The 18366-nt window shown below is 39.3% G+C and overlaps 2 protein-coding genes across 2 annotated transcripts; both read left to right on the top strand.

Moving 5' to 3' along the window:
- LOC102718277 (pentatricopeptide repeat-containing protein At5g48730, chloroplastic) lies at positions 1-2540 on the top strand. The gene is made up of 3 exons (XM_006655777.3): positions 1-507; positions 603-1009; positions 1273-2540. Exons 1-3 carry the CDS (start codon positions 91-93, stop codon positions 1964-1966), a joined length of 1518 nt encoding a protein of 505 aa, XP_006655840.1. The 5' UTR covers positions 1-90; the 3' UTR covers positions 1967-2540.
- An 8736-nt stretch (positions 2541-11276) lies between these two features.
- Positions 11277-12302, top strand: LOC102718558 (probable calcium-binding protein CML30). The gene has a single exon (XM_015838443.2). The coding sequence runs from the start codon at positions 11506-11508 to the stop codon at positions 12214-12216; it is 711 nt and encodes a 236-aa protein (XP_015693929.2). The 5' UTR covers positions 11277-11505; the 3' UTR covers positions 12217-12302.
- The last annotated feature ends 6064 nt before the right edge of the window (positions 12303-18366 follow it).

The following is an 18366-nucleotide window of genomic DNA, read 5'->3' on the forward strand; positions in this document are numbered from 1 at the left end:
CCTCAAAATCACAGACGGAAAAAAAAAATCTCCGGCTCTCCGGCGCAACTGCGGCGAGGTGCGGGCAGCCACTCCGAGCCGCGCAACGCAATGGCCGCCGCGCCGGTGGCCTCCCCCTTCCCGGCGCCCCCTTCCTCCTCGCCGGTGCCGTCAACCGCAACCGCCATCACGTACACCGCCGGGCGCCGTTGCCACGACGCCCTGCTCCCACCGCCATCCGCCGCGGCCCGCGCCAGGGGATACCCCTCGGCTGGCCCGGGGGAGAGGAGGCGGCGCGGAGAGGACGACGCTGAGGCCGAGGCCGAGGCGGAGAGGCGGCGGAAGGAGGAGGTGAACCGTAAGATCGCCTCCCGGAAGGCGCTCTCCGTCATCCTCCGCCGCGAGGCCACCAAGGCCGTCCTCGACAAGCGCAAGCCCGGGAAGGGCACCCGCCGCCTCCTCCCTCGCACCGTCCTCGAGGCCCTCCACGAGCGCATCACCGCACTCCGCTGGGACTCCGCCCTCAAGGTCCGCTTCTCATCTCACCCTCGCTACCACTGACTCCATTGCAGCGTTGCTTAAGCCCTGCCTCTAACAACCTCGCCCTGTCCATTGCCGCGTAGGTGTTCGAGCTAATGCGAGACCAGGTGTGGTACAGGCCATACGTGGGCATATACGTCAAGCTGATCACCATGCTGGGCAAGTGCAAGCAGCCGGAGAAGGCGCACGAGCTCTTCCAGGCCATGGTGGACGAAGGCTGCGCCCCGAACCTCGAGTCCTACACGGCCCTTGTCTCCGCGTACAGCAGGAGTGGCCGCTTCGACAGGGCCTTCTCCTTGCTCGAGCAGATGAAGGCCATCCCTCGCTGCCGGCCTGATGTGCAGACCTACTCCATTCTCATCAAGTCCTGCTTGCACGCTTATGATTTTGAGCAGGTCAAGTATTTGCTGGAAGATATGGCACGTGCGGGTATCCGGCCCAATGTTGTGACTTACAACACATTAATTGATGCCTATGGGAAAGCAGGAAGGTAAAATATGACAAAGTTATTGCTTTTACATAATCTAAACATGACTCATGTATTTTATACAAATGAATGTTGAAAAGGCTATGAGAATACTGATGAGAAGAACTTAATCACACTTCCGAGTCTCTTAAACGTCCAAGTCTCCAAGATAGCCTGAATTTGAATATTACTATAATACTGTAATTGAAATGCATTTATGATTCTTTTCCAAATCTCCAGTTACTCCTGACGTGATTTCATTGAACTAATGATGCTTTATGATTAAGGTTTGCTGAGATGGAATCAACTCTTCTGGAGATGCTGTCTGAAAATTGCAAGCCTGATGTATGGACAATGAATTCTACCCTCAGGGCTTTCGGTGGCAGTGGTCAGATTGAGACTATGGAAAGCTGCTATGAGAAGTTCCAGGCCTCCGGTATCTCCCCAAACATTAAGACTTACAATATTTTACTTGATTCCTATGGTAAAGCTAAAATGTACGAGAAGATGGGAGCTGTGATGGAGTACATGCAGAAGTATTACTATTCTTGGACAATAGTCACATACAACGTAGTTATTGATGCATTTGGTAGGGCGGGGGACCTTGAACAGATGGAATATATTTTTAGATTGATGAAATCTGAGCGTATAAAGCCCAACTGTGTTACACTCTGTTCATTGATTAGAGCATATGGAAGGGCTGAGGAAGTTAAGAAAATAAAGACAGTATTGAGAATTGTCGAGAATTCTGACATAACGTTGGATATTGTGTTCTTCAACTGTTTAGTGGACGCATTTGGGAGGGTGGGGTGTTTGGCAGAGATGTGGGATGTTCTCGATATGATGAAGTTACAACGGTGCAAACCAGACAAGGTAACCTGCACTACCATGATTAAATGGTTTCTTATCAAAGGAATTGATGATCATCGTGTTCAGTACCTACGGGACTTAAAAGATGGGCGATCTAAAGATAATATATAGGTATTAACAGTAAGAAGAAAATGAACTGATAGTTTTTGTTCTCTCCATGATTTTTGAAGAAAGATGGAACGACCTCTGACAGAACTTCAGTTTGCAGATTGATTCCAACATGTAATCAATCTTAGCTTGCTCTTCAATACCTTCTACGGTAACCTTAGTGTGCTTATTCCAAGTTCCAATATGTAATGTACACAACAATGATAGTTTGCAAGAGGCACTTACAGAGCTTGTCTTATGATCTTAACATTAGAGCTACTTGAGCTTTACATCATCTAGCAATGCTGCCGATGGTTGTGGCATCCCACAAATTAATTATGCATTGAAGTCCTGAGCAAGTTCTTGTAATACAAGTAAACTGAACAGGAGAATGAAGTAATGAAGGCCTTGATGAATACTGAACCTTAGGTGTTGGTCACATCAGTCAGATTGTGCTTTGCTGTTGTGATTTGATGATTGGATCATACAGCTGTACATGATATGCCGTATTGATTTGTCGAAAGATGGAGAGAAATTTAATTAGCTACGGAATTACATGTTATAGACTTCTACCCATTCTCCCTTTTGATGATTCTGGGTATGTGATGACTCTGGATATGACAGATGATTTGTTAACAGTTCACTCAAACATTTTTGCTATCATTTCCCTGAAAATAGAAAAGGAGATAGAATTGGCACCTAACATATGGACTATTGGACCAAGGAATTGTTCTGAAAGAAGATTCTGTATGAGGCATCAACCTTTATTCGAGAAGGGCTTCAAAGGTTATGGAATCAAAGATGGCTAACTTTTCATTGTTCTGTTTTACATGTCTGCGGTTATCATTAGCCTATTTGTCATTATCTTGTGTTGGTGTTTTATCATATTCTGGCAATGGTAAAAAGCATATGTTGCGGTGTTAGCTCTTGCAGAAGTTCAATATCCCACCATGGTTAAGCACTTAAGCTTCAAACAGTTGCACCTATCAATTTTATCTCGATCCTCTGATCTAGGTGTTGTATGAGCATTCATTTTATAGCCAGTTCTGATCCGTTTTCTGTGCAATTGAACCACCCAAATGACAGTGAACCTGATCAGTGTGTCTGTTTACGCTAATATTCTGTAAGTATTTATCAAGCTATCTCTTTATCCAAGATTTGTTCCAAATCAGAACTATCTATAAGAATGTACACACCATGGAACCTCTCTGTTCTCTTATACATTTTTTAATGTAATCTGGCCTTTTCCTATTTTCAGAAAACTTTGTTCCAGAAGCATTTAGATTTGGCCAGCTTGGCACTGAACTGGAGCAGCTCATTTTCAATATCTGCTACTGCATGTCTACCTGGGCCCTCCTGCTGTATGATTGTATGAACATCAAAATCTTCCAACCTTCACCAATCAATGCTACAATATAGAAAAATACCGTGTGCTGTTATACCAAGCTCTGGCTAGTCTAGTCGGTGGCGATGCAGCCGGAGCAACTGCAACACAGCTAGGCGCTAGCTAAACTGCACAGGAACTGATCTGATCAACTATAAACATATCTCATTTTAGACCATGATCATCTATAAATATCTTGGTTTATAGTATAGTGGGAAAACATCTAATGCCACTATGCCACCAACCCGTGCACAGATCACATGAATCACAAATTTTCCTTTTTAAGAAATAGAGGTAGAACTACCATAATGATCTGATGTTGTTATGGTTATAATTAATTGCTGGCTAGATTCCTGCTACAAGGAACAGAAAATTCCAGATAGAAACTCACTCATTTTTGTTCTTAGAAAAAAGATAATAAAATCATATAGTGGCTATGATGCTGATGAATGGCTGGCCCAATATTCTATCAGGAATTCATTGTTAGGACTTGGAATTTGGACTCTGCCAGTGAGCAACAACTAGCCAACGTGGGTCCGGCCAAAGTAAAGACTCGGAGAAGAGAATACACTACTTGGACTGTGGACTACCAGAGTATTGCACCCAAAGCATCCAGCCTTTTTCTTTCCTCCCGGTGTTTACCGGTCAGTCTGCCCAGTCCACTCCGTTTCACTGCTTCTCTTTTTGTGGCTTCTTTGAGATGTTGCCATGTTGATGCCCTGTTTCTGAAAGCAAAAGCAAAGATACCTAACCAAGCTCTCTTTATACTCCCTCCGGTTTTTAATATTTAACTTCATTGACTTTTTAACACATCCTATCTGTTCTATTTTATAAGACTTTAGGTTTGTCTAAATTCAGCCATATATCAATATATATGTTTTGTATATGTGTCTAAATTCATTAGCATACAAATAAATTTAGACAATGTCAGAAAGTCTTATAATACTAAACGGAAGGAATATGTTTGATCATTTATCTTATTCAATTAATCATTTGATCTTATATATATTCTCTAGATTGTGATAAACACCTGCGCTTGTATTTTAGAATTGCAGCCTTTGGATGCTAACTTTTTTGTTCTATTGACAAATTACATTCAGGCGGGCATTTCGCCCCACGGTGACCCATCAAAAAATGAAGTTCTATTTTCCCAATTGTTTCTTGTGACTTTGTTGGGATTTGGGAGAAAGGTGAACTTTATGTTTTGTGGAGAGAACACTAACCTGATTATAATAACTCGTGCAATGTATGCAATTAGTTAGTCATAAAGGCTCTGATGATCTTGCTGAATAAATATGTATATATCCAGATAGTTTGGTGCTCCAACTTATAAACAAAACTGTTCCATTCCACTAGCTCATGTCCTTGCTTATTGTAACCATTTTGAAGGGCAAATGATTCCGCTGCAAAGTATACTATACTGTATATGTGGTAGGTCCATTTGGGCCTTATAACAAACGAGAAAAGTCGGCACAAAGGACACAAGCAGCACTTTTTTTTTATTAAAAAACAAAAGTATATCCTTTGGTCTAAAAATTGTCCAGCAATCCTGTAAAAGTCCATTAAACCATTTGTAAAGAAAATGAGAGAAAAAAAAGGAAAAAAAAAAGGGAAAGTCACAATCTTCTGCCCTGGTGCACAGGCAACTATACATATACTCCTCTGCCACCTGTCTGTATCTGATTTCTCTGTTCATTATCTCAGGTCGATGAAGATTGAAGACGAACAGGTCAGGAAACTATTTTAAGCCAGTGATTTGCTTCACTTATTACAGAGAAGCGACCTGTTCTTCTGAACACATATTTGTCAAGAGTTAAAGAGGGCCCGGGTATATACGGCGCATATATACCGCATTTCATAAAACTCCAGGTCCGAGCAAAATACGTGGTCGCTGGTTCATCTTGTAAAATAAATTATTACTCCCCATATTTTTATTCTATTTATCGTAGTTGATTTTTAAATTTATATTTAGTCATTCATCTTATTTAAAATTTTGCATAATTATTAATTATTTTTTGGCTAAATTTATTACTAATGATTCTTTAAACATGATTTATAATTTTGTATAATTGCAAAATTTTTGAATAACATAAAGAATCAAACATAGATAAGATAAGTTAGCGATGATAAATTAAAAAAAAAATCCCAGTAGAAGTAGATGACACAGCCGGTCGCTAGCTGCTGATGTGTTGTTTTCCTGCGTTTATGAGAGGCCCAAACGTCTCCTTATTTGTTATTCGCTCGAACAGGCCACCTGTTCTTGTGTAGTAGTTGCGTGCGCTTCAGATTGTTACTTCTGCTTGACGATAAGGGAGAATCAGATGTGGTTTTTGCAAGTTATAGCACATGGTTAGTGCACTAACTGCAGTTGTGTGATCTAACAGGTGAAAGCTTTCACCTCCATCTTTTCGTTTTGCTTATACTTCTAAGCTAAAATTTAAATTTTTAATCTTAATTTTGAAATTAATTTTCGCTAATAATACGCATATAAAAGTTTTATTCACAAATTATTTTTTTTACAAATATATGTTGCTACAAAGTGTTAAAATACCTGCACTTTTGATTTTTCATGCCAACTCATGTGAACCTGTGGAGATCAGCCTTAATAATTCTTTTCACTATCATCGTTTCGCTTTTACTGATAAAAAGCCATGATGGTTAATTAGTGATATAAATATGTATATCCTTTGCGAACTGAAAGTAACTGACAAAAAATAAAGTTTAATGAAACCTCCCACCCTCCAACAAAATTAATTTCAAATTAAGGCTTAAAATTTAAATTCTTTGGATGTGGATTTTAAGCTATAGAGTAAATGATGAGTAAATTCCAGCAAACTCCGTGTTTTATGGCTGGAGTTGCATAAAACACCAGATATTATGACAGGTCTCATGTAAAGTATTATGGTTCTAAAATTTAAAAAAACTCCACTATACATGTTGATCGTGCATCTATTTAAAATTTTAAAATATACTCCATGTGTTGATTTTTTATACGTTTGACCATTCATTTTATTTTAAAGATTTGTGCAAATATGCAAAAATGTAAGTTATAAACAAAAATACATTTAGTAAAAAAATCAATTATAATAAAATAAATAGTAATTAAAATATTTTAATAAAATAAATGGTCTAACATGTTTTAAAAGGTCAATGATATCATTTATTAAAATACATGTAAATTAGTATGTATATGTTTTTAACTATTTTTTAATCAAGTTGGTTGATTTAACTCTTTCACTACTTTGATTAATATTATTCCAGGTATGCAAAAATTAATTGCAAAAATTAATTGAGATTTAAATAATAATATGAACCATTTAGACTATAAAGCATGTAGTTATGCGGCGCAGATCATAATACATGCGGTTTTACGTAACGTTGCCCATAAAATAGTGGATTCTCTGAAGTTTACTTTTCTTCTTTTTCTTTCGTGTACCATGCATTGTATTTTTCTCTTTTAATGACGTGTATTTAGTCAACACATGAAAAGCCAGAAATCTTAAAATTAATTTATATAGAGTCTCCGTGTATCATAATGTGTTAAAATGTCATCGAGGGGCATGCATGAACCACGTAGGGCCGTTCTTTTGAGCGTTTATAATTAGCAATTAGCCTTACTCAAAATAAGAAATATAATTGATTAGTTGACAATTAAGTATTTAAAAGTAAAAGTAGATTTATTTGATTTCTTAAAAAACTTATGTATATAAAATTTTCATATGAAGCATACCATTTAGGGGCTGTTTAGTTTGCAAAATTTTTTTCAAAAACATCACATCAAGTTTTTTAACACACATTTAAAGTATTAAACGTAGTCTAATTACAAAACAAATTTCAGATTCCGCCTGGAAACCGCGAGACGAATCTTTTGAGTCTAATTAATCCGTCATTAGCACATGTTGGTTACCGTAACACTTATACTAATCATGCACTAATTAGTCTAAAAAATTCGTCTCGCGATTTCTTACATAATTGTATAATTAGTTTTTTGGTTTATCTATTTTTAATGCTTTATTTAAATGTCAAAAATTCGATGTGATGTTTTTGAAGAAATTTTTTGAAAACTAAACAAGGCCTAAGGATTTTGGAAGAACATGCTAACGGACATGCATGTCACACACGACTTGCCCGCTCCGTAGAGTTCGAAAGTCAAATAAACTGCGGACATACATTTTCCTTTCATTTTCAAGACAACGAATCACCTGGAGACAAACATACATAGCATATGGGTCTATAAAGATGTGGGACATATCCTTTTTTATGTAAAGTTAATACCCACTTAATATAGTTAATGTTAATTCTCTTTTCTCTCGCGAAACCATATCACATCGATTGTTTTTAGTCTTAGGATAACACATTAAATGTGTATTGCATATCATCTCCAAAGTTCATTCTTACTAAGTGTAGTTAATGCTAACACTCTCTAAGTCACATCATCTTAATTATTTTTAACTTTAGGATAACACATCAAAAGTGTAAATTGTATCTCACCCTTAAAAGACACATCATACAACCCATCTATTTATAACCTCTGAATAATTGATAAAGTCAAAAAACATATTAACATATAAAAAATCATATAGTAGGTAAAAAGTATTTTTAGAACTCATATCTATTATGTTATCACACAACACGGTCATATCTATCTGTTATATCAGACCTTAAAGTCAAGGTACAATAAGTTAGATATACCAGTACAGAGCTAACATTGGCTATACCTGGCGTCATCCTCGGTACAGATGTGGTACATATGTTGTATGCAGGGGAGACCGTCATATCTCTCATCTAACACAGAAACTGAAACTGAAAGTACATGACTAGTTAATTATTTAGTTAAAAACAAAAAAATACTCCATATCATTTTGTAAAACAATTTTCCATAGATTTTTTTTTAAAAGAAACAACAGTGTTTAACCATCACAAAAACGAGTGAATAGAGAATTATGGAGAGAGAGAGAGTGAGGTGAGGGCGTGAGGTGAGGCGACTTGAGAAGAGAAGAGGTGGCCGTGGTACGAGACAATGCCGTTGGAGGAGGCAGTGCAGCGGCGTGCAGAAAAAAACGGCTACTCTGTCCTGCGCGGCGAATTTCGTGGTGTTAAAGATTGAGACAATTTTCGGAAGAAGCATCACGTTAAATGTTTTATTGAATGTTGGAAGGGGTTTTCGGATACGAATGAAAAAACGAATTTCACGGCTAGCCTAGAAACTGCGAGACGAATCTTTCAAGCCTAATTAAACCGTCATTAGCACATGTTGGTTACTGTAGCATTTATGGCTAATCATAGGCTAATTAGGCTCAAAAGATTCGTCTCAAGATTTCTTTCATAACTGTGCAATTAGTTTTTTAGTGTTTAATGCTTTATTTAGGTGTCTAAAAATTTAATATGATATGATGTTTTTGAAGAAAAAATTTGGAAACCGCTTTAAGGGCGCACGCACCGGCACCACCGTCCGGGGAGGTGGTGGACGGATGATTTTTTTATGGTGTGGCGCCTGCAGCTTCACGCGGTATTCCGTCCGGTTCGGTGGTGGCAACTAACGCAAACGCGCTTCCGCCTTTTCCTCTTGGAAAATTGTTTTCCCTGCTCCTGCCCGCTCCTCTCCCTCCAACTGCCGGTTTTGTTCTTAAGGGGGTGTTAAAGATTTTCAAAATTTTTTAGGTGAAATGTCAAATTAAATATTTGATTGGATGTCGGAAGGGGTTTATGGACACGAATGAAAAAACGAATTTCACGGCTAGCCTGGAAACCGCGAGACGAATCTTTTGAGCCTAATTAATCCATCATTAGCACACGTTGGTTACTGTAGCACTTATGACTAATCATGGACTAATTAGGCTTAAAAGATTCATCTCAAGATTTCTTTCGTAACTGTGCAATTAGTGTTTTTGGTTCATCTACGTTTAATGCTTTATTTAGATGTCCAAAAATTCGATGTGATGTTTTTGAAAAAAAATTTGGGAACTAAACAAGGCCTAATTAAGAATCTTTTCATGTCTCGGCTGTAACTCTTTACTAGTCGAATTTTAATTTTGGACTTGGGGCCTGTTTGTAGGAGCTTCTCCAGCTGTAGCTTTTCACAGAAGCTGTTTTTGCCAAAAGCTGCCTCAAACGGTTCACAGCTTCTGAGAATCTATAGTTACAGATTCTGGAAAATAAACTAAGAATCCAAAATCTGGAGAAGCTGGGTTTAGTAGTTTTTCCAGATTCTTAGAAATTAGGTACTTGGTTTATGATTTACTCTCCTATTTTATCATTTTCTCCTTGGTTTATATATATATATATATATATATATATATATATATATATATATATATATATATATATATATCTTTTTTTCCTTTTTAGTACGATGGATGGATGTAGATATAAAAGTTATACCGTAAATTAGTTTTATTTTAAAATACGATTTCGTTCCTTGGTTCGTGCACTTGCTTGGGTGGATGTTTTTTTTTGGGGGCAAATCTAGCGGTACGTTAGCTCCGTAGCTTTCATTTTTGGACATATGCAAATTTGCATTTGTTTTTTTTATCTACTACCTCCTTTCATATTATAAGTCTTTTTAGTTTTATCTGAATTCATCAATTGATGAATGTATATAATTTATATATATATATATGTCTAGATTCATTAACATCCATATGAATCTAAACAAACCTATAAAGTCTTACACTGTAAAACGAAATAAGTATTTTGCAATATATCAGTCTAACGATATTTCTAATCGGTATTTTCTTTTCCAATTTCTAATGATAATATTGTAATAACGATTTAAACTATTGTCAAACCTATAATTTCCCATTTACTTTTCGCAAGTGTACTTCTTTAACACATGCTTAAAGAGCCCGGGCCCATCGGCAAAGAGGCAAATAGCTAACTTCACTAAATTATGCACCCACGACTCCATTACAAAATATTATTGGTGTTTCTCCTGCTGACAGCTTGTACTAATACACACTCACGCATGCCATGCATGTACAAGATGAACAAATTGGATGTGATTGTTGAGTCCTATTGGACTGGTGACTTATAAGTTGAAGATACAGAGCAAAAGAAAAATAACTTTTATATACTATTTACGTTATCCGTCATAAATATAAGTATTTCTATATTATTTAAGTAGAGATTAAGACTGAGAAGAAAAGACTATAGTTTTGTTAATAAATAAGGAATGAATAAGCGTGGGAGGCTAGTTGGAAATAAAATAAAATAAATTTAGAATAAGAAATGATTAATGTGACAGGTAGTGCTATAAATAGTATCGAAAATGTTTATATTTTAATCCAAAGTTCAAATTTTAACGATGCTTAAATTTTTTACAACGGAAAGGGTACTGACAGAATGGGTCTGAATTCTCTATCATTATGCTAATGACGATATAGTCACTGGCGTGTGAATCCCACGTAAATGAGACTGATATATCAACGACTATAATGAATGATAGTGATATAATAACAGAGGATCTTAGTCCGACTAAGAATATATCTGAATCCTCACCACTAAAGCGGGTGTTTAGTTGGTGAAATAAAAATTTTTGTATGTCATATCATACGTTTGACCGATGTCGGAAAAAGTTTCGGATACGAATGAAAAAAATGAATTTCACGGCTGGCCTGTAAACCGCGTGATGAATCTTTTGAGCCTAATTAATCTGTCATTAGTGCCGGTTGGTTATTGTAGCACTTATGGCTAATCACATGCTAATTATGCTCGAAAGATTTGTCTCAACATTTCTTACGTAACTGTGCAATTAGTTTTTCGTTTTATCTATGTTTAATACTTTATTTAAGTGTCCAAAGATTCGATGAGATGTTTTTGTGTGAAAATTTTTAGAAACTAAACAGCCCCTAGCAATGACATTATAATCACTGACACGATGAAACAAAAAATAAACACTTAAAATGGCAGAGCTCCTATACAGTTTTCTTCCCTTGCCGTCCATGGATGAAATGAAACACACGAGGCCACGACACGAACCACACGATCTACCACCACCAGCCCGCACGACCGCCAAGCGCCACCTCCACGACCCCTTCTTCTTCCTCCTCCTCCTCCTCCCCACTCGTCGCCGTCGTCGTCGCCGTCGCCTCCCCATCTCATATATTAACCACCCCGTCATAGCACATCTTCGTTCACACTCACTCGCTGACAACCTAACCGCACCCACCCCACCCCAACCATGGCGCCTCTCCTCATCCTCTTCCTCCTCGGCGGCCTCTGCGCCCTCTTCTCCCTCGCCTCCTCCTCCTCGCCGTCGGCCGGCAAGAAGTGCGGCGGCGGCGGTGAGGCCAAGAAGCGAAGAGAGGAGGAGGAGGAGGAGGTGGCCAAGAAGCAGAGGAAGGCGCCGCGGCCTGACCCTGAGAAGGACCTCGGGATCGTGTTCTCCACGTTCGACCACGACGGCGACGGGTTCATCACGGCGGTGGAGCTCGAGGAGTCCCTGAAGCGGCTCGGCATCGCCGTGTCCGCCGCCGAGGCCGCCGCCATGGTGGCCCGCGTCGACGCCAACAGCGACGGCCTCATTGACATCCACGAGTTCCGCGAGCTCTACGACTCCATCCCCAAGCGGCGGAGGCACCAGCACCAGCTCCCCTCTGCCGCCGGAGACGGCGGCGTTGCCGGGGCCGAGGAGGCCGCCGACGAGGGGGAGGACGCGGAGGAGGAGGAGAGGGACCTGAGGGAGGCGTTCGACGTGTTCGACGGCAACAAGGACGGGCTCATCTCCGCCGAGGAGCTCGGCACCGTGTTCGGCTCGCTCGGCCTGCGGCAGCACGGCGGCCGCCCCGCCGTCGCCGAGTGCCGCGACATGATACGCCTCGTCGACAGCGACGGCGACGGCATGGTCAGCTTCGAGGAGTTCAAGCGCATGATGAGCGTCGTCAAGGCCTAGCACAAAGGCATATGCATATCAAATCAAAAAATCAAAATTTGGAGCGGATTCGCAAAAAGGCAACTAAACCTCAATTTGTTCTTGGACACGAGGTGGCTCACAAATCGATCGGTGGGAGAAATCAAAGCAAATCAAAATTGCTGCTTCTTGTTTGTAGGAGGAGTTGAAAGCTAATCACCTTCTCCTTGGTGTTTCTCCCCTGTTCTTGATCATCACTTCCTTTCGTTTTTTTTTGTTCTCTCTTTTTTTTTTCAGTCTAATTAACCTCGTAATTCGGTGACTGTTTTGACTGACAAGTTCAAATATGAATGTAAATATTAGTTCTTGCTCTGTATCAGGTTAATTTGTCAAAAAGAACGGCGGTTGAATGGAAAGGTTTAATTGATATTACCTGTTAATTCAATTTCTGTGCTGCGTTTATTAGTATTTTAACAGTTGTTGATCGGTAAAGTTCGTTTGTTTGAGAAGAAAAGTACCAAGTTCCTGACGGTATTAACAAGGCAGCTTGTTAATCCCTTTATTACTATGTTTTTTTTGTGATGGCAAGACTGAATTTTGTGGTCTTTGTGGCATGGATTCACATGTGTTGTTCTTGTTCAATGCTCGTTTCTTGAAAATTCAAGGTAATTTTTTTGCTTCATTGTTTAAGATCCGAAGCTAAGACTGAATGAATCCTATGGAATTATTCTGTCACACATAGGTTCATATTATTCAAATTTTGGATGTTTTTTCCTTGAAAAATTCAATGGTCAAATTTTGAGATGGTCATTCTTGTTCTACCTTTACGTGGTCAGGCACTCAAAGACCCTTGGGAGTTAGGACAAGAAATAATTTGCCAAGTGTTGCTTGCAAAAAGGACAAGTAGACTTGTCCTTTGTCTTTCTCTGAAGAATGCTTTGATCCATAAAAAAAAGCCTTTTTTTCTTGTTCTTCTCATCTTGCAAAGACAAATTACTATAGAAATCTACAACATAGCACCAATACATGTCCATTTCTGCAAAATTATGTGAAGTCACTCTCTTCAAGTTGAAACCTATGAGTTATATCGCCTGCTGCTTACGCTACCCTTGCAGAGTAAACCTGAAACTAGGCACCAGTAATCTGAATATTTCTACAACTATACCAAATTGCCAATTGTCAGAAAGGCCTCATCTTGTCTCTTGTGAACTTTGGCAAGATGCATGCAAAGACCCGTTAAAAACAGTCACCAAGTCAATGCAGTGACATTTCAACTTAAAACACTGTGAGATGAGATGTTTTATTACCTTCCAGATCTCTATCATGTTTATTAAGAAATTCCAAGCTTGGATCTGGGGCCTGCGAGATGATAATTAATTTCCGATTACTGAATCATGAAAGGAATTGTCAACAGCCTGCAGCTAAGAAATTAGATTACTCTTTGCTGTCCATGTGGGGGCTGCCAAATCTACACTAGTGACAGACTGATAGTGCAAGTGGATGCATAATGCTCTTCTTCCAATCGTCTCTTCTGATGGTTACAGATAATTAGACAACAAACCCTACAAGGTTGACATAATGGATTGGTGATGTGCTAGAACAGAAGAACACTGCAGTTTAGGATGGTTTTCAGCTGCAATTACGCATGAACTCTACCTAACGTTCAGTATCTTGCCTTTAATTTAATCGATCCACTATGACATCGGAACGGCTAGTCGTTAAACCACCAGCCCACTACGTTTACTTGACTAATCATCCATTAACACGAGGATAAAAGTAGTAGTAAAACAGATGCTTAGAAGCCTTAAATCAGAGTGAAAAATTGCATCAGCATCAGCAGTTAATGAGAGCAGAGCATCAGCAGTTAATAGAGAGCATCAGCAAGAACCGGCAAGTGACAGCAGTGTTGAGTCGGGATCCAAATTCATTTACACACGATCGCTATTCTTTTTAGGTTCCACCTTTATATATATTTCCTATAAGTCGTCGTTCCATGTGGTGATCTTATCTGATACGATGAAAATATTTATTGGTTGTTGCAAGTGGTTTTCTTTCTACCGCTTTAGGAGGATTTTTCACGTTAAATCTAATGCCTTATGTGATTCATATATTTGCTAATCATTTACTAACAAGCAGCAGCAGCAGCAAGATTCGCTGCTATCAAAAGGCAGGCACGCGAAGCGAAGCATGTGCTCCTCTCCCTCTCTCGATCGGCATCAATGGCGGAACCGCGTGGTGATGGAAGACGAGATGCGGATTCTGGGACAGGTGGAATATGGTTCGAGATTTTCGATCCAATCTTGGCTGCCGCACGGCACCACCAGAAAAGAATCCCCCGGAAAAAAGGCGAGGAGAGGTCGGGATGATAGGGCCGAATCGTCCCTGCCGACGGCAAAATTTAGAAATGTTCAGGAAATTTTGATCCCATTTTCTCCGATTCGCCTTTTCTGAATTTATTGTTTGTTTGGAATGGGCTGTAGCTGCGACGAGATCACGTGTAGCCCAACACTGAAGCCCGTGAAATGAAAGCCCAGTTATTCGATTTAAATGAGAGGCCCATATTACAGCAAGGCGAAATTTAGAAATGTTCAGAAAATTTTTCTTCTTTTTTTGCCTATTTTTTCTTCTTGAAACAAATTTGTTTGTTTGGAATGGGGTAAATCAAATAAACGGACCACGAGGATCCAAAACTGGTCCATGAAAGGAAAGCCCATTTACACAAATAAAACGAGCGGCCTATATTACAATGTGGCCCAATATACTGACTAGCCCACATTGGTTGCAATCATGGGCCCAGTCTACAAAGCCCATTAAGCCTGCGGCCCACCAACGAACCAACCCCACGTCTATAAAAACCCCTCACCCTCGCCTAGGGTTTCCTCTCCCGTCTCCACGCTCGCCGCCGCCGCCGTCGCCGTCGCCTTCTCGAAGCCGCCGCCGCCGCCTCGCCGCCGTCGACGACATGGGTAACCGCCTCGTCCTCCCCGCCTCTCTCTTCTGCTCCTCGTTGCGCCTGTCTTGACGGGGGTGCCGCTGCAGGTAAGGTGCACGGATCGCTCGCTCGCGCCGGAAAGGTGCGCGGCCAGACGCCCAAGGTGGCGAAGCAGGACAAGAAGAAGAAGCCCCGCGGCCGCGCCCACAAGAGGATGCAGTACAACCGCCGCTTCGTCACCGCCGTCGTCGGCTTCGGCAAGAAGCGCGGCCCCAACTCCTCCGAGAAGTAGGCGCGCTCCGGTGACGTCCCATCCCGTTTGTTCTTGGTAGTATGCAAGAAAAAAGCAGTCTTGTTAGTATGTGAGCTCGATGTTCTTGTGATGGGGGATCGAACTCAATTGTTCCAACTTTTATTATATGCGTAATTTGAGATATGATATGAGCCCATGACTTAATTTTGCTTAAAGTAACCTCTTTTATGGTCTTTTAATTGCGACTTTAAATTTGTACTTGTCTTGTTTTCTTCGGCCTGTGCCATTGACAAGTTGTGTGCTTGTCACTACGTTTAGTGTAAATTAGTCGATTAGTGGGCAATCGTTACTTGGAGTCGTAATTTTCTCATTGATACTCTTGCCACTGTATAATGTATGCATGTTTAGTAATTTGCATATGTTTTGTTCTACCCTGTTGTATATTGTCCCAATGTTTATAGATTATAGTTTGGTCCTGATGATCTGCTTAACCAGTGAATTCTAGTTTTTAAGATAGAAACCAGTGATTTTTATTTGACCGTAGTGAGAATGTGAGATGCTTTAGGGATTATTCTCGTTCTGGAAGATAGAAACTAGAGATCATTATAGAAACTAGGTGAATTGATATTCATCTTTTAGATGTGTGGTAAACTACATGTATTTCATTTAGTTATTAAGCATTGTTGAGTACAAACTTGTTTGATGACAGCAGGTTTATTTTCCAAGTGTATTTTGATATTAAAAGAAACTTGTTCATGTGACTGCACTGAGCTATTCTGAGGCCTTGTTTTGCTCTGGTTTGTTGTGAGTGAGATATTATAGCATTTGATTTGCTATTCTGAAGCCTTGTTCATGTGACTGCACTGAGCATATTATAGCATTTGATTTGCTTATTGTTATGTGATTAGACTTGTCTTTTTTTGAGAATGATATATGACGTGAGGAATTGTTGAGCGTTCATGTGACTTGCTCTGAGCTAATTTGAAGCCATGATTTGTTTGCTCCGTTTTGTTGATACGATGATAGAATTGCTTATTGTTACTACCTCTGAATGATGTGATTGGACTCTCTTTTTTGTTGAGAATGAGATAGCATTTTGTGTTTGGCTGATGGAATAGTAGCTTAGCCAGACACTGATGATAAGTTGATAACTGATGGAACAGTTCTTTGCAGAACCATGATACCATCCCATTGTACTGTAGAGCAAGGCTAAGAGCAAGTATAATAGCGGGCTATAAGCCAGCTAAATGCTGATGTGAAAAAGAGAATGGAGGAGAGAGAGGAGAAGCGGGCTATAAACTTATAGCCAGCTCAGCCATAAGAACTAAGACATTCTGTGAAAGTGACATGTGGGTCACCACTGTATAAGTGGGCTATAAGAAGACTATAAAAAGTCTTATAGCTAGCTTGTTGGCTATATTATTAACTTTGCTCATATAGCCAACAAGCTGTCTATAAGGCTTCTTGTAGTCTTCTCTTAGCCTACTCATATAGTAGTTAGCTCTTTATTATTAATGCAGAACTCACATATCTCTTACATAATTTCTTGGTTCTAGTGTTCAAGCTGGCTATAAGATTACAGTCCACTTCTCTCTCTTCCACATAAGTATTTAGCTAGCTTATAGCCTGCTATTATACTTTCTCTAAGCGTGCCTGGTACCAGGACAACATATGCTCTGACTAACCATATGTGACTCTTGGAGTGACCATATATGACTCTTGGAGAGAGCTGAAACATAATTAATCTGGACATCAACAATGTTGGAGAATTATTCCAGACTATTCCTGTGCCCGATGCAAGAACAAAGTAAAGATAAAATATGTTATAAGACTTTCTAGACTTTATATTTATTTGTGTGCTAATGAATCATACGACACATGCGAAACATATATATTGATACATGAATGAATCTAAACAAACCTGAAAGTGTTAGGCATTGATACTGTGAGGATTATTTATAGAGGAGTAGCTGCCTAGGTTCTTGATGTCCTTTTCCCTGCAACCATCTGGATTGAAGAGTAGCTGTCCAGGTTCTTGATTTCATTTTCCCTGCAACCATCTGGATCTCCATTGCCGTCGACGAGCGGACGGAGCTGGGCTGAATTGAATAGAGTCGTCGTCAGTGTCGTCGCAGTTCATAGTAGCATCAGTCAGTTCACGGGATTGCAGAGCAATCCCATCTTTCTTTCTTTTAGATTAAAGATGATTATCTAATTCTTGTGATAGCTATATAATGTTATAAAGTATGAAATTAGTTACAATAAAGTTAAAATTCTATTTTAGAAAAATAAAGTGATAAACTTTTACGTAGAAACTATTAAAAAAACATGTTTAGTAGGTTGGTAAGAGGGCGTAAAAAGAAGTAAAAATTATGGAAAAGCAGGAAATAAATACTACGATATATTTGGAACATGTATGATATATTTGTTGTTGAATAGAAAAAATGGCATAAGCTTTGCAATTTGACGTTCAAATAATTATAAATGACAATTTCTAATTGGACAATGAATATACGCCACAATTGAAATTTTAGAATTCATGTGTATGCAACTATAAATTGCTTTGATGCATTGACTAGCACACAAGGTTTTTAAGTTCGATTCCAGTCAACAAATGATTTTTCCCTTTTTCCTCCTGTATACTCTCTTGCCATGTATCGATTATGCATGTGTGTGGTGTTTTCATACTAAATGGTTTTGATACAATCAATATTTTTCTGAATTTGGGTCTGAATGAACAGTGCCATTACTGTAACTTTCATTCATTTATATTATATTTAATCGGTTTTGTTTTAGAGTTGGATCGTAGTAATGTTATTTTTGCACAATTTTATCACCAGACTGCTCTACAACCATGTATATATTACTATGTTTAACTTTTTTAAAAATTAAATTTGATCGAAATTTATTTGAATCAAGCCACCGGTAACGGTAACCGCTACCACTCTGCGGTGGCTTGACTGGTTTTTACTGGCGTTAAAGTATGTTTTCTTTTCTTCCCTTTCTT

The sequence above is a fragment of the Oryza brachyantha genome, chromosome 6 (assembly GCF_000231095.2).
Source record: "Oryza brachyantha chromosome 6, ObraRS2, whole genome shotgun sequence".
Lineage (NCBI taxonomy): Eukaryota > Viridiplantae > Streptophyta > Magnoliopsida > Poales > Poaceae > Oryza > Oryza brachyantha.